The 24340-nt window shown below is 41.7% G+C and overlaps 1 protein-coding gene across 18 annotated transcripts in view; it reads right to left on the bottom strand.

The window, feature by feature from the left end:
- The window catches only part of ncor2 (nuclear receptor corepressor 2), a 190275-nt gene that overhangs the window by 87877 nt on the left and 78058 nt on the right, over positions 1 to 24340 (bottom strand). For all 18 annotated transcript variants that reach the window (XM_070447011.1, XM_070447005.1, XM_070446998.1 and 15 more), the window contains exon 4: positions 20355 to 20532. In XM_070447011.1, the coding sequence (XP_070303112.1) occupies positions 20355 to 20532 (178 nt within the window). The remainder of the gene's footprint in view (positions 1 to 20354; positions 20533 to 24340) is intronic.

Here is a 24340-nt window from a genome sequence, read left to right on the forward strand (position 1 = left end):
AACACTACAGCAGGTGCACAACTAATCTTAGCTTAGGTGACATTTTAAAGTTCGATTTTTTTGTGTGTCAACGGTAATGTTGAACCCAAAGAAACAAGCACCCCTGACTATTCTCTGACCATGAAAACAGCCTGTTCCAAAAGCTAATCAGTATAGATAGAGCTGCCAGTATCATAACTGACAATACAGAACAATCCACCTAATGACAGTCCAGCAGACAGGAGAATGTGGGGTAAAATAAATGAAGGGGGCAGTGCACACACACACTTAGTCAAACAAACAATTATGTCATCCAAGCAGTCTGGCATGGACTTGTTCACTTCCAGATCACCTCAGTCTTCCAGGAAAGGTATTTGGGTTTCCACTAGGGGTGTGGTGGTCATTAACATTTTGTCAGCCGGTTATTGTCATGGAAATGACTGTACGAGCAACACTCACTACCGAGTTCCAAACAGTCTCTGGAAGCAACGTCAACACAATAACTGTTCATCGGGAGCTTTATGAAYTGGGATTCCATGGCCGAGCAGCCGCACACAAGCCTAAGACCACAATGCGCAATGCCAAGCGTCAGTTGGAGTGGTGTAACACGCTTCACCATCTGGAAGTCTGACGGATGAATCTGGGTTTGGCGGATGCCAGGAGAACGCTACCTGCCCGAATGCATAGTGCCAACTGTAAAATTTGGTGGAGGAGGAATAATGATCTGGGGCTGTTTTTCACAGTTCGGGCTAGGACCCTTAGTTCTAGTGAAGGGAAATTTTAATCCTACAGCATACAATGATATTCTAGACTATTCTGTGATTCCAACTGTGGCAACAGTTTGGGGAAGCCCCTTTCCTGTTCCAGCATGACAATGCACCTAAAACAAAGCAAGGTCCAAACAGCAATGGTTTGTTGAGATTGGTGTGGAAGAACTTGACTGGCCTGCGCAGAGCCCTGACCTCAACCCCATCGAACACCTTCGGGATGAATTGGAACGCTGACTGCGAGCCAGTGCTAATCGCCCAACATCAGTGCCCGACCTCATTACTGCTCTTGTGGTGAATGGAAGCAAGTCCCAGCAGCAATGTTCCAACATCTAGTGGAAAGCCTTCCCAGAAGAGTGGAGGCTGTTATAGCAGCAAAAGGGGGACCAACTCCATACTAATGCCCATGAGTTTGGAATGAGATGGTCGACGAGCAGGTGTCCACATCATTTTGGTCTATATAGGCCTATGCGAATGCATAAGCTCATATGCTTACGGGTGTTTTGAATGAATCACCTTCGAAAGTGTTGTCCATTTCGTTATGTTTGGCTTTGAAACAACATCCACAATGACCATATTTTCGACCCAGTTTCAACCTGTTGTTGAACCTCTTCATTCAAATTGATCAATCGCAGTGAGGTGAGTTTTAAAAGCACCGTACTGTTTTGTGTTTGTTGTGATTTTGGATTTCATTTGCATGCAGAATTGTTAGAGGGACAATAGAGCCCTGAGTGCCAGGCCATTAGCAACCTGACAGTAGTTAGCGATTGGGTACTGAACGCATGTCCAGGGTGCATAAGAGGAGATTACGTCACTCAATGGTCAAGTGGAATTTGACTGCGGTCATGACTCATGACTGCCAGTGTGGTGGTATTACGATCACCCCAACAGCCCTAGTTTCCACAACAGCATAAGTATCACTGTCAGACTGACAAGTCAGGCCACATGTTAGAGCAGTGTTGGCAGTGTGTGCCATGCATGGACATTTGGTTAAGTCATAGCTCAAGAGATGTGAAGAATGACCTTCCAGCCCTCAGTAGCCTCCCCCTCCAAACTCCAACCACACACACACCTCAATCCTATTCTGTCCTCCCAGGGCCGATCAATAAGCAGAGGCTTAGACAGAAGATGGCCTTCACTCCATATCTCACTGAGGAGAGAAAACAAGGCTGTCATTGTGTTTTGTGGAGGTCTGTCATGCTGCCGTGGAACTAAGCCTGTGGATCAGCCTCTAGTCTACTCCATTACATATCAACACACAGCAGAGGTTATCTATGGTTGAGCACTGCTTACTATACAAAAAGTGTTGAGCAAGTCTTTGATACCACAGTAGCAAGATAAGTGTGCACTGAGTGTACAAAACATTGTCTCTTTTTATGAAAGAGTGACTAGGTGAATCCAGGCGAAAGCTACATTCCCTTATTGAAGTCATCTGTTAAATTCACTTCAGCCAGTGCAGATGAAGGGGAGGAGACAGGTTAAGGAAGGATTTTTATGCCTTGAGACATTATGTATGTGTGCCATTCAGAAGGTGAATGGGCAAGACAAAATATTTAAGTGCCTTTGAACGTGGTATGGTAGTAGGTGCAAGGCGCACCGGTTTGAGTGTCAAGAACGACAACACTGCTGAGTTTTTTTACTCTCAACAGTTTCTTGTGTGTATCAAGAATGGTCCACCACCCAAAGGACATCCAGCCAACCTGACAACTGTGGGAATTAAGGGAGTCAACGTGGACCAGCATCCCTGTGGAACGTTTCCGACACCTTGTACTGTAAAGTCCATGCGCAGACGCATTGAGGCTGTTCCCGAGGGCAAAGTGGGGTGCAACTCAATATTAGGAAGGTGTTCCTACAGTTTGGTATACTCAGTGTATGTACAGGACTCCAAACTGGAATGTTATATTCACAAATCTTATTTTCTGTTTCTCCAAAATTTTGTTGTGCTTTTATCATGTTTAAGTTGGAAGCACCAGTGCTACCAATGAAACATTTTAATTTAGAGCATGAGTGTATGTAAGAACTAGCTTCAGTACAATACATCTGTACAGTTTTTACATTTCTACTACAGTGAGAACAGTGATGGTACTATACATTTGCTGAATGTATAACTGGCCTGAGGCGATATTGGTACTTGTATCACTTTGTCCTTGTTCAATCAAAACTAATTTCACAGGCAAATGAATTCACTGAGATTACTACCTCTTACACATTCCCGATACTGATGTTGAGCGTGTTATTGTAAAGCTAGACGGTGTTAGTGTTCAGAGTGCTTTAGAAGGGGCCTCGTGGCTGAGTATGCAGTACATTGGTCCTCGCGAGATAACGTTACACAACGACAGGCCTATTCAGTGGTAGTTATTTCCCTGCTAGACAGGCTGATTGTATTATATAGTCTAGTCTGCTCCCCCTTTTCATGTCCCTCTGTCTCTTCCATTTCCCCCCTTCCCATTATCTGTGCCGCTCTCTGTATTTGCCATTTTCCTATTTTCATTCCCCATCCCTCTTCTATGTCTCTCCTGTTATAGTAATTATTTCCATACAGTGATTGCATTTGACAGAACTTAGTCAGGTCCAGAATTATTGGCACCCTTGATAAAGATGCACAAAAAAGACTGGATAAAATAAATGCAAATACTGAGCTATATTGTCGGTGGGAAAAAAACAGGGAAATGTAATTATTTTATTCTAATACAATTGCTCAGAAAATGTATTTTGTTTAACAAGTAAAATATATATAAAAAGATGGGGTCAAAATTATTGGCTGTTTTCAATACCTTTTCAAATTCTATCTTATTAGTCAATCACATATTTAGCAGATGTTATTTCAGATGTAGCTAAATGCTTGTGTTCCTAGCTCCAACAGAGCAGTAGTATCTAACAATTCACAACAATATACATTTACATTACATTACATTTAAGTCATTTAGCAGACGCTCTTATCCAGAGCGACTTACAAATTGGAAAGTTCATACATATTCATCCTGGTCCCCCCGTGGGGAATGAACCCACAACCCTGGCATTGCAAGCGCCATGCTCTACCAACTGAGCCACACGGGACCATATATATACACAAATCTAAAGTAAAAGAATGGAATTAAGAAATACATAAATATCAGGACGAGCAATGTCGGAGTGACATTGACTAAAATACAGTAGAATAGAATATACTATATACATATGAAATGAGTAAAGCAGTACAGTATGTACACATTATTAAAGTGACCAGTGATTCCATGTCTATGTATATAGGGCAGCAGCCTCTAAGGTGCAGGGTTGAGTAACCGGGAGGTAGCCGGCTAGTGATGGCTATTTAACAGTCTTGATGGCGTTGAGATAGAAGCCATTTTCAGTATCTCTGTTCCAACTTTGATGCACCTGTACTGACCTTGACTTCTGGATGGTAGCGGAGTAAACAAACTGTGGCTTGGGTGGTTGATGTCCTTGATGATCTTTTAGGCCTTCCTGTGACATTGGGTGCCGTAGGTGTCCTGGAGGACAGGCAGTGGGGCCCCAGTGATGCTCTCCAGTGGGGCCKCACTGGAGAGCCCTGGGGTTGCGAGCGGTGAAGTGCCATATCAGTCAGTAATACAGCCCGACAGAATGCTCCCAATTGTGCATCTGTAAAAGTTTGGGGCCAAGCCAAATTTCTTCAGCCTCCTGAGGTTGAAGAGGCGCTGTTGCGCCTTCTTCACCACACTGTCTGTGTGGGTGGACCAATTCAGATTGTCGGTGATGTGTACGCAGAGGAGCTGGAAAATTTTCACCTTCTCCACTGCGGTCCCGTCGATGTGGATAGGGGCATGCTCTCTCTGCTGTCTTCTGAAGTCCACGATCAGCTCCTTTAGTTTTTTTGACGTTGAGGGAGATGTTATTTTCCTGGCACCGCTCTGCCAGGGCCCTCACCTCTTCCCTGTAGGCTGTCTCGTCATTGTCGGTAATCAGGCCTACTACTGCGACGCCTGCAAACTTAATGATTGAATGTCTGCGTTGCCACACAGTGATGGGTGAACAGGGTGTACAGGAGAGGCCTGAGCACACACCCTTGTGGGGCCCCTGTGTTGAGGATCAGCGAAGTGGAGGTGTTGTTTCCTACCTTCACCACCTGGGGGGCGGCCCATCAGGAAGTCCAAGACCCAGTTGCACAGGGCGGGGTTCAGACACAGAACCCCAACCTTAATGATGAGCTTTGAGGGTACTATGGTGTTGAAGACTGAGCTATAGTCAAAGAACAGCATTCTTACATAGGTATTCCTCTTGTCCAGACGGGATAGGGCAGTGTGCAGTGTGATGGCGATTGCACTCTCTGTGGATATATTGGGACGGTATGCAAATTGAAGTGGGTCTAGGGTGTCAGGTAGAGGTGATATGATCCTTGACTAGCCTCTCAAAGCACTTCATGATGACAGAAGTGAGTGCTAAAGGGCAATAGTCATTGAGTTCAGTTACTTTTGCTTTCATGGGTACAGGAACAATGGTGGACATATTGAAGCAAGTGGGGACAGCAGACTGGGATAGGGAGATTGAACATGTCCGTATACACTCCAGCTAGCTGGACTGKACATGCTCTGAGGGCGTGTCTAGGGATGCTGTCTGGCCCGGCATCCTTGCGAGGGTTAACACGCTTAAATGTCTTACTCACGTCGGCTTCTGAGAATGAGAGCCCATAGTCCTTGGGAGCAGGCCGCGTCGGTGGCACTGTGTTATCCTCAAAGCGGGCAAAGAAGGTGTTTAGCTTGTCCGGAAGCAAGACGTCAGAGTCCACGACGTGGATGGTTTTCCCTTTGTAATCCGTGATTGCCTGTAGACCCTGCCACGTCACATGTCTGAGCGGTTGAATTGCGACTCCACTTTGTCTCTGTAGTGACGTTTTGCCTGTTTGATTGCCTTATGGAGGGAATAACTACACTGTTTGCATTCAACCATTTTCCTAGTCACCTTGCCATGGTTAAATGCGGTGGTTCACGCTTTCACCACTAGTAGAATTTGATTGGGTTAACTTGATGCAAGACTTAGGTTTAGATGACGCATAGACACTGTCACTAGCAATAATTTCATAGTGACATTTCACGCTGACACTGTCAGCTTGCCACATCCTGTCACAGTATCAAAATGTAATGCAGCGCTAAGGCTGACCTGGTCCCGAGAAAGAGTATATAAGAAGCATGCCTTCATTGGAGAGGCATGATAGTGCTACTTGACTTATCACTCACAGACTGCTCGTGATACTTCAAACTATCATCAACCTAAAAGGTAATATCTGACTTTCATACTCTAGAACAATTGTATCTTTTGACTGCTGATTCTTGGACGAGACATACTGAGAAAACTACCCTATACACTCCTATTGCTTAATACATCCACCCCCTAACCGGAGTWGATAAATAGCATCAGTGGTGTTACAAAGGGTCTTGATCTCGAAAGCAGTCTCTCAACTAATCAGTTAAAAATAGTCAMCGTACAARTTCTAGTYGGAGAAARAGATACTGAGTGATTGGACAAACCTATAGAGAAATTGTGAGTTGAAGAACATACTCTTTGGGAACCAACCAGGTCAACCTACGCTAAGGTAATTAACCACTTGTTGTAATACATAGATAAGGCATTAAGAGTTTAAGTGTTTTGATGATTATTGGTGTTATAGATTAAGGACGTAAAGAAACTGTAATGATGTGTATAACTGTGTGAATTGCAAACATTGAATAAAAAGTAGAAACTAGACCCAAAATCCTAGGGGAGAGAACACCTCTGACACTCCCGAGTTGGGGATAAAAGTCTAGTTTCTACACAAAAGACAATTTAAGGGATTGGACAGCCAACTCATTTATATTGTAAAAGCAAAATTACTCTGCATTAATATTCAAGCAGTATTAACCGACGGGTATAGGCATTAAATCGTAGAGGAAAGCGTGTGTCTAAATACAAGAGTATAAAAGGTAAAGGTAAAACAAGTAAGAGGTACTCTAAGTCTGATTGATATTATCTAAGATCCCGAAACAATAAAGGCAATTRTCCGAACTAAGGGCAGGAATAAACAAACCAGGTCAGTCCGGCGGACCTATGAATCATCTGTTTGCCGTATGATATAAGAACTCGAGTGATACGACTTGCGTCACCTATAAGGTCAACTCAAAATCCCCTACCGCGACAGCAGTGATCGAGTGTTTTAGTAGCACGAGTACTACAGTCAATGTGTTGAACTTCGGTAGCGTTTTGCTCCAATTTGCTTTGTTAAAATCCCCAGCTACAATAAATGTGGCCTCAGGATGTGGCTTCCAGTTTGCACAAAGTCCTGTGTAGCTCCTTAATATTTCCTCAAATGTTTTATGAGATTGGAGAACACATTGTGAGGGATCTTAGACCATTCCTCCATACAGAATCCGTCCAGAACCTCAATATCCTTCGTCTGCACTTATGGACTGCCATCTTCAATTCAAACCATAGGTTTTCAATGGATTTCAAGTCCAAAGACTGATGGTCATTGATTTTTATTTTTTATTTTTGTGGTCAATTAACCATTTCTTTGTGGATTTTGATGTGTGCTTGTGGTAATTGTTTTGCTGTAAGAACCACTCGCGGCCAGGTTCAGCCTCCTGGCAGAGGCAACCAGGTTTTTGGCTAAAGAGCTTTATTTTCATGTCATCCAATCATAGCACCAGCTCCAATCCAAGTGGCAATGCTGTATAGCAAACTCCAGAAGCCTCATTTTTCAATAATGCGTAGGCACAAATCTATGCATAAACCATGCGTGGGATCATTTCCACACAAGGTGTGAGATTTATCAATAGGAACATTTGCTTGAGAGTGTGCATGAATTTACGCATAGCCATGACCGTGTGTACACACAGTATCATGTGGTGGAATAAGGGAACTGCTTGTCAAGCTTGGAATGGGGAAAATATATGTTAAAAATGTGTGATATTGTGACAGTAAAAACTAAATCATTTTTCAATTTCATTGTATTACAATTGTGAATTCATGCATCATGAAATAGTATAAAAGACTGAGATAACGGGAAATCGAATAAGAGATGGCTGATCTTGTTCTGTTGGAAGATTTGGCACAGCTGCATGTCGCAGAGAGCGGCATTCTTTGCAGAAAGTACAGATTGTTTTTTTGGGAACGATATCTGATGAGCCAATCTTATAGGAATTTTGCGAGGATTTCATACCTACTTTAGAAAAACAAATACGTGTCATTCCGGTGCACATCCAAGTGCTATAATCCTTCATGTTAGCAAACAAGCACATTTCAGCAGGAGCTTGCCAATCAGCATCTCACAGCCCTCGATGAGACAATGTTTTGGATGCAATCATCAGCAAAACGAACTGTAACGTACCAATTCCATACACCATCACACAACAGGTTTAAGTCAAGAGGGGATCCTTTGCCATCAATGGATTCCCAAATACGAACGGAGCAATAAACGGCACCCACAAAGCCCCATCCCAAAACGAGTTCAACTATGTGAACAAAAAAGGCTTCCACTCTGAATGTGAAGGTGACAGTTTATGTGATGCCCAAAATACGCTGTTGAATGTGGTGGCAGAGTGGAACGCACAACTTGTTCATTCTGCAGAACAGCAATGTTGGCCTACACGAGGGAGCTGTTGAGGATAGATGGCTTATTGGTGAGTGTTGTTTACTCATTTGAAGTATATTTCCCATTGCTAAAGCATCTTCAATTGTGCTAATGGTCTTTTCTTTGTAGCTGTGTTTTTATTTTTACTGGTCAAAGCACAACTGAGTGAGCCAAATAAAACCTGGTTGTATTCAATCTGACAATAGCACCTCTATTTCAGCCTCGGAAAAGTACATTTTCGTAGCTTTTTTTGGTTGCGCAATTATATTTCATGGTAAGGCGTTGTATATTACCCACATATGGGGTAACCATATATGGCAAATCAGGGGATGTTCCAAATGTAAATAACCAAGGTCGTGCACAAGCACTGAGGCTGAGAACTGGTATTTAAATAATTATCTCCTACCCGTGTGTGTACGACACAGGTAGCATTGTTTCATAAATCACACTTCTATGCATACAAACATTCTACATTTCGTTTATCAGTAGTATTCTACAATAGTTTCTACGCAATATTGATAAAAGAGAGCTCTTTGGCCATGCATACCAGTGCTTGGTTTAGCGTCGAAATAAGGATACATAAGCAGAAAAGAACCACAAAAAATACAGTGGTGGATCTATGATGTTATMGGGCTATTTTGCATCCACTGGTACTGGTGCTCTTGTTGAGGACAACAGCATTCAGGTCAATCCCCCTCCCAGTCCAAGGATCACATTGTGATGGCGGTGTCTAATAATACCCTGGCTGCCCTAAGGGAAGATGCTGCCACTCAGCAGGATCTCAAGTAGAAAAAACACACTGCTGTCCCCACAAGCAGGCCATAGCAGAGAAAGGCGATTTTCACCACTGAGGGACAGCCACTCTCTTTTGCCCCTTATTCAAAATTGACTAAATTATGAATCATCTGGAAAAGATTAAGAAAATGGGCAAAAATACTTATGCTAACATTTGAGATGTAGAAGATAAACAGGACGTAGCTAGCTAAACAGAGACAGCAAGTGTGGGTGTAGCACCCTTGTTCCCTGAGCACTATGTAAATGACAAAAAACTCCCACTGACGCCAGATGGTAGAGTATGAGTGAGAACAATCATTCCTTCCAGGTGCCAGAACTTGCTGATGAGCAAAGAAACGGTACTAGTAGTGTGTCATCGTCTGTGTTGATGACAGGTGAGAGGAGAACGGAGCAGTGAGCAGAACAACCTTCCCCTGAGGCTCTGACCTAGAAAGAGACCCTGTAGAAAGTAACACACACTGACTGCACCAGCACCGATCACGGGACACATTCTCAGAGCTACCTAACATTCCACACATCTGCGATTGCCACTTAACATGCCACAGCACCAGTGCAGTTAAAGCAGAGCACAGTTGATGACTGATGGTTGAGTAGGGTAGGACCTCGACAAGTGAAATGCAATCTGCCTCACTCCTGACTGAACTCATCCCTTGATGAAGACGACATATTCACTATCACTAGCTGCTGTGTGTACCACCACCAGTGGTCCGTTGTAGCTTAGTTGGTAGAGCGTGGTGCTCGTAACACCTGGGTAGTGGATTTGAATCCCGGGACTACCCATACGTAAAATGTATGCACGCATGACTAAGTCGCTTTGGATGAAAGTGTCTGCTAAATGGCATATACTGTATTCAGACCCCTTTACTTTTTCCACATTCTGTTACAGTACAGCCTTATTCAAAAATGTATTAAATTGCCCCCCTCCCCCATCATAAATACACACACCATGACCCATAATGACAAAGCAAAAACAGTTTATTTTTATTTTTTTGCTAATTGATGAACATTTTCAAACGGAAATATGACATTTACATAAGTATTCAGACCCGTCACTCAGTACGTTGTTGAAGCACCTTTGGCAGCAATTACATCCGAGTCTTTTTGGGTTTGATGCCACATGGATTGAACAGCTGTATTTGGGGTGTTTCTCCCATTCTTCTCTGCAGATCCTCTCAAGTTCTGTCAGGTTGGATGGGAAGTGTCGCTGCACAGCTATTTTAAGGTCTCTCCAGACATGTTCGATCGGGTTCAAGTCCGGGCTCTGGCTGGGCTCTCAAGGACATTGAGACTTTTACTGAAGCCACTCCTGCATTGTCTTGGCTGTGTGTTTAGGGTCGTTGTCAAGTTGGAAGGTGAACCATAGCTCCAGTCTGAGGTCCTGAACACGCCGTAGCAGGTTTTCATTAAGGATATTTGTACTTTGCTCTGTTCATCTTTCCCTCGATCCTGACTAGTCTCCCAGTCCCTGCTGTTGAAAAACACCCCACAATATGATGCTGCCACCACCCTGCTTCAACGTAGGAATGGTTCCAGGTTTCATCCAGACGTGATGCTTGGCGTTCAGGCCGAAGAGTTCAATCTTGGTTTCATTAGACCAGAGAATCTTGTTCCTCGTGGTCTGAGAGTCCTTTAGGTGCCTTTTGGCAAACTCCAAGAGGGCTGTCATGTGCCTTTTACTGAGGAGTGGCTTCCGTCTGGCCACTCTACCATAAAGGCCCGATTGGTGGAGTGCTGAAGAGATGGTTGTCCTTCTGGAAGTTTCTCCCATCGCCACAGAGGAACTCTTGAGCTATGTCAGAGTGACCATCGGGTTCTTGGTCATCTCCTGCCAAGGCCCTTCTCTCCCGATTGCTCTGTTTGGCCGGGCAGCCAGCTCTAGGAAGAGTCTTGGTGGTTCCAAACTTCTTCCATTTAAGAATGATGGAGGCCACTGTCTTCTTGGGGACCTTCAATAAAGCAGAAATTTGTTGGTACCCTTCCCCAGATCTGTGCCTCGACACAATCCTGTCTCTGAGCTCTACGGACAATTCCTTCAACCTCATGGCTTGGTTCTTGATCTGACATGCACGGTCAACTGTGGGACCGTATATAGACAGGTGTGTGCCTTTCCAAATCAGGTCCAATCAATTGAATTTAACACAGGTGGACTCCAATCAAGATGTAGAAACATCTCAAGGATGATCAATGGAAACTGGATGCACATGAGCTCAATATCAAGTCTCATAGCAAACGGTCGGTATACTTACAATTGAAGTCGGAAGTTTACATACACTTAGGTTGGAATCATTAAAACTAGTTTTTCAACCACTCCAGAAATTTCTTGTTTACAAACTATAGTGTTGGCAAGTCGGTTAGGACATCTACTTTGTGCATGACACAAGTAATTTTTCCAACAACTGTTTACAGACAGATTAATTCACTGTATCACAATTCCAGTGGGATATAAGTTTACAAACACCAAGTTGACTGTGCCTTTAAACAGCTTGGAAAATTCCAGAAAATAATGCCATGGCTTTAGAAGCTTCTGATAGGCTAATTGACATAATTMGAGTTAATTGGAGGTGTACCTGTGGATGTATTTCAAGGCCTACCTTCAAACTCAGTGCCTCTTTGCTTGACATCATGGGAAAATCAAAAGAAATCAGCCAAGACCTAAAAAAAAAAATGTAGACCTCCACAAGTCTTGTTCATCCTTGGAAGCAATTTCCAAATGCCTGAAGGTACCACGTTCATCTGTACAAACAATAGTATGCAAGTACAAACACCATGGGACCAAGCAGCCATCATACCGCTCAGGAAGGAGAGAGTGTTCTGTCTTCTAGAGATGAACGTACTTTGGTGCGAAAAGTGCAAATCAATCCCAGAACAACAGCAAAGGACCTTGTGAAGATGCTGGAGGACACCGGTACAAAAGTATCTATATCCACAGTAAAATGAGCCCTATATCGACATAACCTGAAAGGCCGCTCAGCAAGGAAGAAGCCACTGCTCCAAAACCACCATAAAAAAAGCCAGACTATGGTTTGCAACTGCACATGGGGACAAAGATGGTACTTTTTGGAGAAATGTCCTCTGGTCTGATGAAACAAAAATAGAACTGTTTGGCCATAATGACCATTGTTATGTTTGGAGGAAAAAGGGGGATGCTTGCAAGCCGAAGAACAACATCCCAACCGTGAAGCAAAGCATCATGTTGTGGGGGTGCTTTGCTGCAGGAGGGACAGGTGCACTTCACAAAATAGATGGCATCATGAGGAAAGAAAATTATCTGGATATATTGAAGCAACATCTCAAGACATCAGTCAGGAAGTTAAAGCTTGGTCGCAAATAGGTCTTCCAAATGGACAATGACCCCAAGCATACTTCCAAAGTTGTGGCAAAATGGCTTAAGGATAACAAAGTCAATGTATTGGAGTGGCCATCACAAAGCCCTGACCTCAATCCTATAGAAAATCTGTGGGCAGAACTGAAAAAGCATGTGCAAGCAAGGAGGCCTACAAACCTGACTCAGTTACACCAGCTCTGTCAGGAGGAATGGGCCAAAATTCAACCAACTTATTGTGGGAAGCTTGTGGAAGGCTACCCGAAACGTTTGACACAAGTTAAACAATTTAAAGGCAATGCTACCAAATACTAATTGAGTGTATGTAAACCCACTGGGAATGTGATGAAAGAAATGAAAGCTGAAGTAAATAATTCTCTCTACTATTATTCTGACATTTCACATTCTTAAAATAAAGTGGTGATCCTAACTGACCAAAGACAGGGAATTTTTAAAAGGATTAAATGTCAGGAACTGTGAAAGCCAAATACATTTAAACTCAGGTTAAGGTGTATGTAAACTTCCGACTTCAACTGTATGTTTTCATGTCTTTATTAAACACACTGTGTAAACATTCACAGTGCAGGGTGGGAAAAGTATGTGAACCCTTGGATTTAATAACTGGTTGACCCTCCTTTGGCAGCAATAACCTCGACCAAACGTTTTCTGTCGTTGCGGATCAGAAATGCACAGAGGTCAGGAGGAATTTTGGACCATTCCTCTTTACAAAACTGTTTCAGTTACACTATATTCTTGGGATGTCTGGTGTGAACCACTCTCTTGAAGTCATGCTACAGCATCTCAATCGGGTTGAGGTCAGGACTGACTGGGCCACTCCAGAAGGCGTATTTGTCTTCCGACTTCAACTGTATAATTGTTGGTGTGCTATTAGTTTAAGCAGACTGTGTTTGTCTATTGCTGTGACCTAGATGAAGATCGAATGGTATGACCAATTTATGCAGAAATCCAGGTATTAACAAAGGGTTCACATACTTTTTCTTGCCACTGTATATTGGCAACTACGTAAAAATAGCTTACATAAAGCCAACAATTAAAAACATTGCAGCCTGCAGGTAGAAAATGTCCTGATAAAAATAAATATCCTATAAATCACATTGGCTACACATGGCCTGTCTGCAACGAACTTGAAACATTATATCAACTATTAACTTGAGTACCGGCAGCTCAAATGTTCTACTACTTGAGCTCCTGTTCCTCTTATAGAATATTAGCTCAAAACTATTGTGGAGCTCCTGTACCTAAATATAAACAGTACCAGCACCCAAAATGAGTACCGGAAACTATTTCAGTCAAAGTCAAACACTAATATGAAGTAATCAGGTAGGCCTATTTTATGACATTGGATCAGAGCATGACATTTTTTCCTTTCACGCTGAGTGGTTATCAAAAGGGAGACAGCTGGAAAGATTTTCCAAATACACAAAAGAACTATTGTAATTCTCAATGAATGTGAAAACAAAATGTTGTCTGCTTGCTGTTTGAGGTGAAGAAAACATTACTTTGAGAAGCTCCACAGGTCATTAGTGGTGGTGCATTAAACCAATCAGAAATACTCACAGATCCCCAAATGGGCACATTTAAATGCCTACATCTGCGCGCAGGCCATGTAGCATATAGGCCTACTTCTATGCGTGCGCGTCCTTACTCAACATTGATAGGAGCGCTCCAAACAAAAGAATGACTAAATTGACAAAACTCGTAAATGGAATGAAATAAACAAAAACCTGTTTCTCACAAATGTAGCATAAGTTGTGCACTCTGCAAACAACGTGTCCACTCGAACAATGAGAACGGGAAGACTGGAACAATAATATTGAATGCATTAAAAGAAATTAACGTAACAAACAAAGTAACAAACATTGTATATTATAAACTATAGGAATGAACAGTAAATGTACTACTGATGATATATGTAATGGGGAATTACAATCAAACGCAAATTATTCACACAATGAAGTTATGAAACAATGAATGTGCACAAATTGACGGGAGAGAGCACATTCTGGTGAGGGAAGTGTATTATGCATCTGGGCGCATGGTCAATCCGATGCCTGCATTGGTCATGCAGCATTTACTGTGACATGGCCTCAGCAGAAGTCAGGGCATTCATACCTCTTGCAGTGCAGAGCTGTTGTCAAGCAATTGTGATCCGATTCAGAAAACTAGGCATATGTCGCAAGTCACGACTTCACAGGAGAGATGTTTGAACGTAAAAAAACATTTTATCAAATTGCGTTTTTTGGGGAGAAATGCAATCTCGCGCATGTGAACTTTCATGTGCCTTAATATCAAACTTGTATGCCACCTGTAAATACGAATAAAATTGGTAAATTACGAGTCTAGTTGGTTTAGCCACAAAAAACGTGCGCAACCTTCCCACTAGACATGATTGGCTGAGATAATGAGTGGGCTGGACATGCCGAGAGATGAGTTTGGATTGGTCTACCATATAGCTCGCATCTGTCTATTGGAGCTGGTCAGTATGTCTAGGTAATCGTGTCAAACGCGGCTTTTAAAAAATGTATTGTGTAGTAAAACTGTATAAACCTAATGTCAAGTTAAAATGCACTGTTAGCTAGCTAATGTTAGCTGGCTTGTTAGCTAGCGTTATGTGTATGCTCTCCACTTTCTGGAGGACCGAGTTTTGAAATCAGTGGAATTTGAGTATGATAGCTAAGGAGATGGAGAAAACACCAGTCGTGTATGGCAAGATAGTCTAGCTAGCTACATTTTCAGATATTACACATTTCTAATTTTGACAGAAAGTGGTTTCACTTCAAGTGTACTGTTATGTGTATGATCTTATTCTTCGTATCTCAGATACATTTGCTTGACTAATTTAAGCCATAGAGCCTTGTTGGTTAGCTACCTGCAGATTCATGCAGGGTAGTAACGTCATTATGGTCCATTGTTTAGCTAGCTACGTGTCATGACAAAAGACTCCACCCTAATTTTGACAAAGTATTTAACGTTACGTCATGCGCTGGGATTCATTGTTTACCGAGCTAGCTATCTAGCTACATTTCTTAAAATACTCTTGTCTTAGTGTGCCAGAATGCAGAATAACTGATGCATTCTTTAACCCTCAACACCCTGCCTAACCAGCTCTGCTAGGGTGAGTAAAATTGTCAGAGTGGGGTGTTCTCTCATTATGTGTCTGTAAGTAGCTAGCCAATGTTAGCCAGTTAGCTTGGGTGCTTGACTGTAGTTGTGAGGTCAGAGCTTTCGGAACAACCCTACTTATTGGCCATAGCATCCAGTGTGCGCTCTGAACGCAAAACGCTCGGAACTTACGAACAGACAATCTGAAATAGAGGTCGACTGATGATTTTTCAACGCCAATACCGATTATTGGAGGACCAAAAAAAGCCGATAGCGATTAAATTGGCCGATTTTTAAAAATGTATTTGTAATAATGACAATTACAACAATACTGAATGAACACTTATTTTAACTTAATATAATACATCAATAAAAATCAATTTACCCTCTAATAAATAATGAAACATGTTCAATTTGGTCTCCCGGGTGGCGCAGTGGTCTAGGGCACTGCATCGCAGTGCTAGCTGCGCCACCAGAGTCTCTGGGTTCGCGCACAGGCTCTGTCGCAGCCGGCCGCAACCGGGAGATCCGTGGGGCGACGCACAATTGGCATAGCGTCGCCCGGGTTAGGGAGGGTTTGGCCGGTAGGGAGGGTTTGGCCGGTAGGGATATCCTTGTCTCAGTATGTAAAAAAAATAAAAATTTAAAAATAATTAAAAAAATGTAATAAAACATGTATGCACTCTACTGTAAGTCGCTCTGGATAAGAGCGTCTGCTCTTGGCCGGTAGGGATATCCTTGTCTCAGTATGTAAAAAAATAATAATAAAATGTATGCACTCTACTGTAAGTCGCTCTGGATAAGAGCGTCTGCTAAATGACTAAAAATGTAAATGTAAATGTAAAAAATAATGCAAAAACAAAGTGTTGGAGAAGAAAGTAAAAGTGCAATATGTGCCATGTAAAAAAGCTAACGTTTAAGTTCCTTGCTCAGAACATATGAAAGCTGGTGGTTCCTTTTAACATGAGACTTCAATATTCCAAAACCTAAGAGGTTTTAGGTTATAGTTAATATAGTATTTATAGGACTATTTCTCTCTATACCATTTGTATTTCATATACCTTTGACTATTGGATGTTCTTATAGGCACTTTAGTATTGCCAGTGTAACAGTATAGCTTCCGTCCCTCTCCTTGCCCATACCTGGGCTCGAACCAGGAACACATCGACAACAGCCACCCTCGAAGCATCGTTAGCCATCGCTCCACAAAATCCGCGGGGGAACAACTACTCCAAGTCTCAGAGCGAGTGACGTTTGAAACGCTATTAGCGCGCACCCCACTAACTTGCTAGCCATTTCACATTGGTTACACCAGCCTAATCTCGTGAGTTGATAGGCTTGAAGTCATAAACAGCTGAATGCTTGAAGCACAGGGAAGAGCTGCTGGCAAAACGCACGAAAGTGCAGTTTGAATGAATGCTTACGAGCCTACTGCTGCCTACCACCGCTCAGTCAGACTGCTCTATCAAATATCAAATCATAGACTTAATTATAACATAATAACACACAGAAATACGAGCCTTAGGTCATTAATATGGTAAAATCCGGAAACTATAATTTCGAAAACAAAACTTTTATTATTTCAATGAAATACGGAACCGTTCGGTATTTTATATAACGGGTGGCATCCCTAAGTCTAAWTATTCCTGTTACACTGCACAACCTTCAATGTTATGTCATAATTACGTAAAATTCTGGCAAATTAGTTCGCAACGAGCCAGGCTGCCCAAARTGTTGCATATACCCTGACTCTGAATGCAATGAACGCAAGAGAAGTGACACAATTTCACCTGGTTAATATTGCCTGCTAACCTGGATTTCTTTAAGCTAAATATTCAGGTTTAAAAATATATACTTCTGTGCARTGATTTTAAGAAAGGCATTGGTGTTTATGGTTAGGTAGTCGTGCAACGATTGTGCTTTTTTCACAAATGCGCTTTTGTTAAATCATCCTCCTGCGTTGCATCGATTATATGCAACGCAGGACACGCTAGATAAACTAGTAATATCATCAACCATGTGTAGTTAACTAGTGATTATGTTTGATTGATTGTTTTTATAAGATAAGTGTAATGCTAGCTAGCAACTTACCGTGGCTTCTTACTGCATTCACGTAACAGGCAGGCTCCTCGTGGAGTGCAATGAGAGGCAGGTGGTTAGAGCGTTGGACTAGTTAACCGTAAGGTTGCAAGATTGAATCCCGGAGCTGACAAGGTAAAAATCTGTCGTTATGCCCCTGAACAAGGCAGTTAACCCACCGTTCCTAGGCCGTCATTGAAAATAAGAATGTTTTCTTAACTGACTTGCCTAGTTAAATAAAATAAAAAWAAAWAAWAAAAAWTKTATATATATATATAAAAAATATAAAAAAATGGCCAAATCGGTGTCCAGAAATACCGATTTCCGATTGTTATGAAAACTTGAAATCGGCCCTAATTAATCGGCCATTCCGATTAATCGGTCGACCTCTAATCTGAAAGCACAGTTGCAGTCACCAACGCTCTGGAAAACATACTTTAACAGCCTAACCAGCTCTGCTAGGGTGAGTAACGTTCAGCGAGCTGTTCTCTCTCTCTCTTAGATGTCCGGAAGTAGCTTGCAAGTTAGTACAGAACACACGGATCAACCCTTAAAGAGATGGGTGGGGCTAAGGCTTAAGAGGGTGTGAACAATGCTGAATGGGTGTAGACAAAGAAGGGCTCTCCGATAGAGGTACCAAAACATTGAAAGACGGTTTTCTCAAAAGTGATTTTACTCGTTGATCAACTTTCAAAGGAGAATTACTTTCCCATTGTTTCCTCAAATGCAGTGTATGATTTACCATTTTGTAGCTCTGAGTCTACTGTACTTATATCCAATGTAAAAAACAAATTAAAATGTTGCTACACAAGACCGAATCCAGTTGGTGAGTCACAATTGAGTTTGTACTTATACATGATGTACCACCCCACCTACCGTCAACCAATCATGTCATTGCTGAGCTGTACAGAGCCCTCCGCATTGTTACAACATTTGGGAGGCGCATAGCGATGCGGTACAGAGATGGATTTGCACCCTGCATGCCTCTGGAGGCTCCGCAATTGCGTCTCACCCTCCATATGGAGTCTCCGACCAGATTTTCGGATAAAGCCTGAATGGTTTTTAGTCTAGGCCTCAGCAGTGGGTTAGTTCACTGAGATGGGTGCAAATACATATACGGTACCAGTCAAAAGTTTGGACACGCCTACTCATTCAAAGGGTTTTCTTTATTTTTACTTTTTCTACATTGTAYAATAATAGGGAAGACATCAAAACTATGAAAAAACACATATGGAGTCATGTAGTAACCAAAAGTGTTAAACAAATCAGAATATATTGTTGACAGCCTTGCACACTCTTTGCATTCTCTCAACCAGCTTCATGAGGTAGTCACCTGGAATGCATTTTAATTTACAGGTGTACCTTGTTAAAAGTACATTTCTGCAATTCCTTTCCTTCTGAATGCATTTGAGCCAATCAGTTGTGTTGTGACATGGTAGGGTTGGTACACAGAAGACAGCCCTATTTGGTAAAAGACCAAGTCCATATTATGCTTCAGAAATAGCAGTCCAAATAAATGCTTTAGAGTTCAAGTAACAGACACATCAAGACCAACTGTTCAGAGGAGGCTGCGTGTATCAGGCCTTCATGGTCGAATTGCTGGAAAAAACGCTACTAAAGGACACCAATAAGAAGAGACTTGCTTGGTCCAAGAAACACGAGCAATGGAAATTAGAACGGTGGAAATCTGTCCATTGGTCTGATAAATCCAAATTTGAGATTTTGGTTCCAACTGCCGTGTCATTGTGAGACGCAGAGCAGGTGAACGGATGATATCCGCATGTGTGGTTCCCACCGTGAAGCATGGAGGTGGTGTGATTGTGTGGGGGTGCTTTGCTGGTGACACTGTTGGTGATATATTTAGAATTCAAAACACACTTAACCAGCATGGCTACCACAACATTCCGCAGCAATATGCCATCCCATCTGGTTTGCGCTTAGTGGGACTATCATTTGTTTTTCAACAGGACAATGACCCAACACCCTTACAGCTGTGTAAGGGCTATTTGACCAAGGAGAGTGATGAGTGCTACATCAGATGACCTGGCCTCCACAAACACCTGACCTCAACCCAAATGAGATGGTTTGGGATGAGTTGGACAGCAGAGTGAAGGAAAAGTAGCCAACAAGTGCGCAGCATATGTGGGAACTCCTTCAAGACTGTTGGAAAAGCATTCCAGGTGAAGCTGGTTGAGAGAATGCCAAGAGTGTGCAAAGCTGTCATCAAGGCAAAGGGTGGCTACTTTGATGAACCTCAAATATAAAATACATTTTGATTTGTTTAACACTTTTTTGGTTACTACATGATTCCATATGTGTTATTTCATAGTTTTAATATCTTCACTATTATTCTACAACATAGAAAATAGTACAAATAAAGAAAAACCCTTGAATGAGTAGGTGTGTCCAAACCTTTGACTGGTACTGTATATATATTTGTTACTGCTCGACTAAAACAATCTTGGTCGACCAACCGCCTAACAACCAAACAATTGACCAGTCAACTAATTGGGGTCAGCCCTACTTTGAACCAAACACACATCAAAGCAGGAGTCATTTTAGTCTGTAATCCAACAGTGACCTTTGACATGCCAGCATTACCCAGCTGTTGGATTTCAAAACTCAAACAATAAATTCAAAATGAAAGTCCCCCAAGAGATTTAATCGGCTTTGGCCTTTGAGATCCTTCTGTCAAGTAATCAATACTGACCTTTGACATGTCCTCAGCCCCTCCCAGAGGAAGTTGTGGGCGGTGGGCTGAAAGCCTCATGAGAGACTCCGCCCCAAGGTCCAGGCGGGGACGCTTTATCTCAACATACTCCACCTCTGATTGGTTGTTGGGCTCAGGTAAGTAGATGTGCTCATAGCGGATGTGTTGCTCCTGACCTCTGTCAGGAGAAAGCACAGGGAGAGAAGACAGGTTAACATCTATATCAATTAACTGATGGTATAGGTCATTTCCATGTAAAATGACCCATGAGGACCAACATGTGAAGTTCATAAGAGCATGTCAAATTGGGTGTCAAATGAAAGCTAAGATTCTATATTTTGGAGAAATTAAGGCATAAATACATTCAATTATTTTCCATTCTAAAAAAATTAGGAATAGACAAAGGCTTTGATTTCTTGTCAAATAGATTGAAAATGGGTCTTAAAACTGGACCATTTTATCTCCAACTCTTCATTCAAAGACTCAATCATGGACACTCTTAGTGACAGTTATGGCAGCTTCATGTGATGTATTGTTGTCTCTAGCTTCTTGCCCTTTGTGCGGTTGTCTGTGCCCAATAATGTTTGTAGCATGTTTTGTGCTGCTACCATGTTGTGCTGCTGCCATGTTGTGTTGCTACAATGTTGTTGTCATGTGTTGCTGCCATGTTGTGTTGTTGTCTTAGGTCTCTCTTTACGTAGTGTTGTAGTGTCTCTCTTGTCGTAATATGTCTTTTGTCTTATATTTGTATTTATTTATTTTTATTTTGAATCCAGACCCCATCCCTGCAGGAGGCCTTTTGCCTTTTGGAAGGCCGTCATTGTAAATAAGAATTTGTTCTTAACTGACTTGCCTAGTTAAATAAAGTTGAAATAAAAAAAATATTCAAATATATATAATCAAGACAAAGGGTGGCTGCTTTGAAGAATCTCAAATATAAAATATATTTTGATTCTTTAAACACTTTTGGTTACTACATGATTCCATATGTGTTATTTCATAGTTTTGATGGATCATTTGTTCTGCCTTCTGTACGTTTAAGAAACATTGCCTTGAACCTTAATTCCGTTAACAAAAACCAACATTCCTTTAAGATATTTTCTAATTTCTCTCCCTCATGAGGGAGGATAATGAAAGTTCACAGAACTAACAAGGAAAAGGTAGACCTATCCATTAGTTAGAGTTTTTACTGATATCAATTCTGATATGAATTATTAAGTGATTAAAACTCAAAATTATGTTACCAAATCGGTAATTGAATTGGCTATAATGGGAAATCATATTAGTCACCCACCACAGTTGGGCCACATGCTACTGTCCTCCCTTCCACTGGCATACTGTTATTTTCAGCTGATACGTTCTCAGTTGTCTTTCTGTCTTCTGGTGGTCAAAGCAGAGTGTGAAAAGTATGTCCAACCCCTCCCTCTCTCTCTTTTCTCCAATTAATGTCACCTCTTCCGGCTCTTACTCACACCCTCCCTTTCCATCTACCGTAACCAGCATCCTCAACCACTGCGCACCGACTGACACTGGACGTTGAGAAGTAGTTTACATTTCATCAATCTGCCCTGGCCTTGATTTCAGCATCCACAGACATCTGGACCGGCCATCATTTTGCCCAAACAGAGGTCCATGATTGGTTCAGATCCGGACCAAATCTGAAGCAATCATAGATATCGATGTTTCACAAGTTTGGACAGTACAGTAGAGCACAGTATACCACAGAAAAGTAGAGTATAGTTCAGTACATGACAGTATAGTAAAGAAAAGTAGAGTATAGTATAGTTCAGTACAGTTCTGTACAGTAGAGTGTAGTAGTGTTCAGTGCAGTACACAGTAGAGCACACTAGAGTTGAGTACACTAATGTACTGTGCTGAACTCTACTGTACTGAACTATACTTTACTGTCCTGTGCTGTGCTGTACTCTATTGAGTTATACTTTGATGTCCAAACTTGTGAAACATAGACGTCTATGATTTGTTCAGATTTGGTCTGGTCCAGACCAACAAAATGTGGTCTTGTTTGGTGGCAGAGCTCATTAAAATAATAGCCAGTGTGTAGAATAATACCCAAATATGCAAAGGAGGATATTGCATTTCTACCTATGTGTACCTATTTAGGAAACATTGCCATGAACAGAATGACATTCATATCCATTATTATGCATTTCGCAATTGTGTTAGTGACTGTAAATCCACTTCACTTTAATAACCAAAATAGATTTTTTCAAACTCGAGGTGTCAAGTCATAGCTGACATACCATTCTTTTTAAAGACATCTTTGAATCTTAATTCGGAACAGCTATGTAACAGAGTTTAAGGAAAACGTGGTCACAAAAACACTGAGGGATATTTTACCAAACTTCACATCTGCACAGTTCCTCTTTCAGAGGAAGGCCCTAAAAATTGTCAAAGACTCCAGCCACCCTAGTCATAGACTGTTCTCTCTACTACCGCACGGTAAGCAGTACCGGAGTGCCAAGTCTTGGTCCAAAAGGCTCCTTAACAGCTTCTACCCCCAATCCATAAGACTGCTGAACAGTTTTTTCAAATGGCTAGCCAGACTATTTTTGATTTTACGCTGCTGCTACTCGCTGTTTATTATCTATGCATAGTCACTTTACCCCTACCTACATATTACCCCAATTACCTCGACTAACCTGTACCACCGCACATTGACTCAGTACCGGTACCCCCTATTAATTTTTTTTTTTTTTTTTACGTTAGTTTATTTAGTAAAAAATGTCTAAACTCTTAGTTTTCTTAAAACTGCATTGCTGGTTAAGGGCTTGTAAGTAAGTATTTCACAGTAAACAGTCTATACCGGTTGTATTCGGCGCATGTGACAAATAACATTTGATTTGAAATGTGTTTTTGTAAAAGTTTGTGTAAATTGTTAAAGGTAGTCCTTAGGCTTGGGAGATTTACCATATACCGGGGTATTTGGAAAAAGCCACAGGATGGTTTTTCAATAACGTGAATCCCGTTGAAACTTTTTTTTTTTTATACATTTGAATATTTGTAGCTACTTAAGTAAATACCTTCAGTCAACTTGTGAAACAATTTAGGAGATAAAGAATATTGCGTTCTTCATTTAAAATCGGTCAAATTATCATGAAGCTTACAATAGTCCCCAAGCACACAATGTTTACAAGCACACAATGACGAGAGACCGGAGCCTTGTGAGTCACTCACGGTTGTGCAGCAGGCGCCAGGTGATCTAATTGCAGTATGGAATTCACAACAAAATGTTTGCAAGCTAGATATCTTATAACTATTAAGTTAACTGTCTAAAATGTGCTAAATGCTCTGCASTTGTACATTTGGTTTGCCAATTTAGTAGATAGTTAGCTATCTAGCTAAGTGATTAGCTTCTTCCAAAATCAAGCATTCGCTTGGTAACAGCAGAGAATCCCCTCCTGGATCAAGAGCCTTGCTGGCTAATATTTTTTTTATGCATACAGCAAACTGTGTAGCATTACTTGTATAGTTTAGGTCAAAAACTGTACAAAATGTTCACAATGAGATCGTTAGCATTTAGTTAGCATTCTCTATGGGATTTTAAATGTACTTGTTAGCATTGCTAACCTTCGGATTACAGTGTATGAGTGGGGTTTGAAAACAGCGCCCTTTGTGCTTAGTACCGGTATTACCGAATATCCTGGTATGGCACAAGGTCGGTATGAAGGCATGACAGTCTGGATACCGCCCAAGACGAGTCCTTGTATATAGAGTCATATGGTTTCTAAAAATCAGGCAAATCCAGCTCATAAAGCATAGCTTGTAGCTACCGAATGTCATTTTCAGTGACTGTGGACATTTACAAGGGAAAGTGAACGAGAGAAACTGTGCAAATGAACAATGTTGTGATGCATGCTTTTCTGAAGGAAGCGCAGCATGTGTACGGGGAGAAGAGCGGAGGAGGGGGAAAATGGTAGTAGGAAGCACAGGGGGAAGAAATTGCAGCTGAAGCGATAACTCATCCA

Source organism: Salvelinus sp. IW2-2015, linkage group LG15 (genome assembly GCF_002910315.2).
Source record: "Salvelinus sp. IW2-2015 linkage group LG15, ASM291031v2, whole genome shotgun sequence".
Classification (NCBI taxonomy): Eukaryota; Metazoa; Chordata; class Actinopteri; order Salmoniformes; family Salmonidae; genus Salvelinus; species Salvelinus sp. IW2-2015.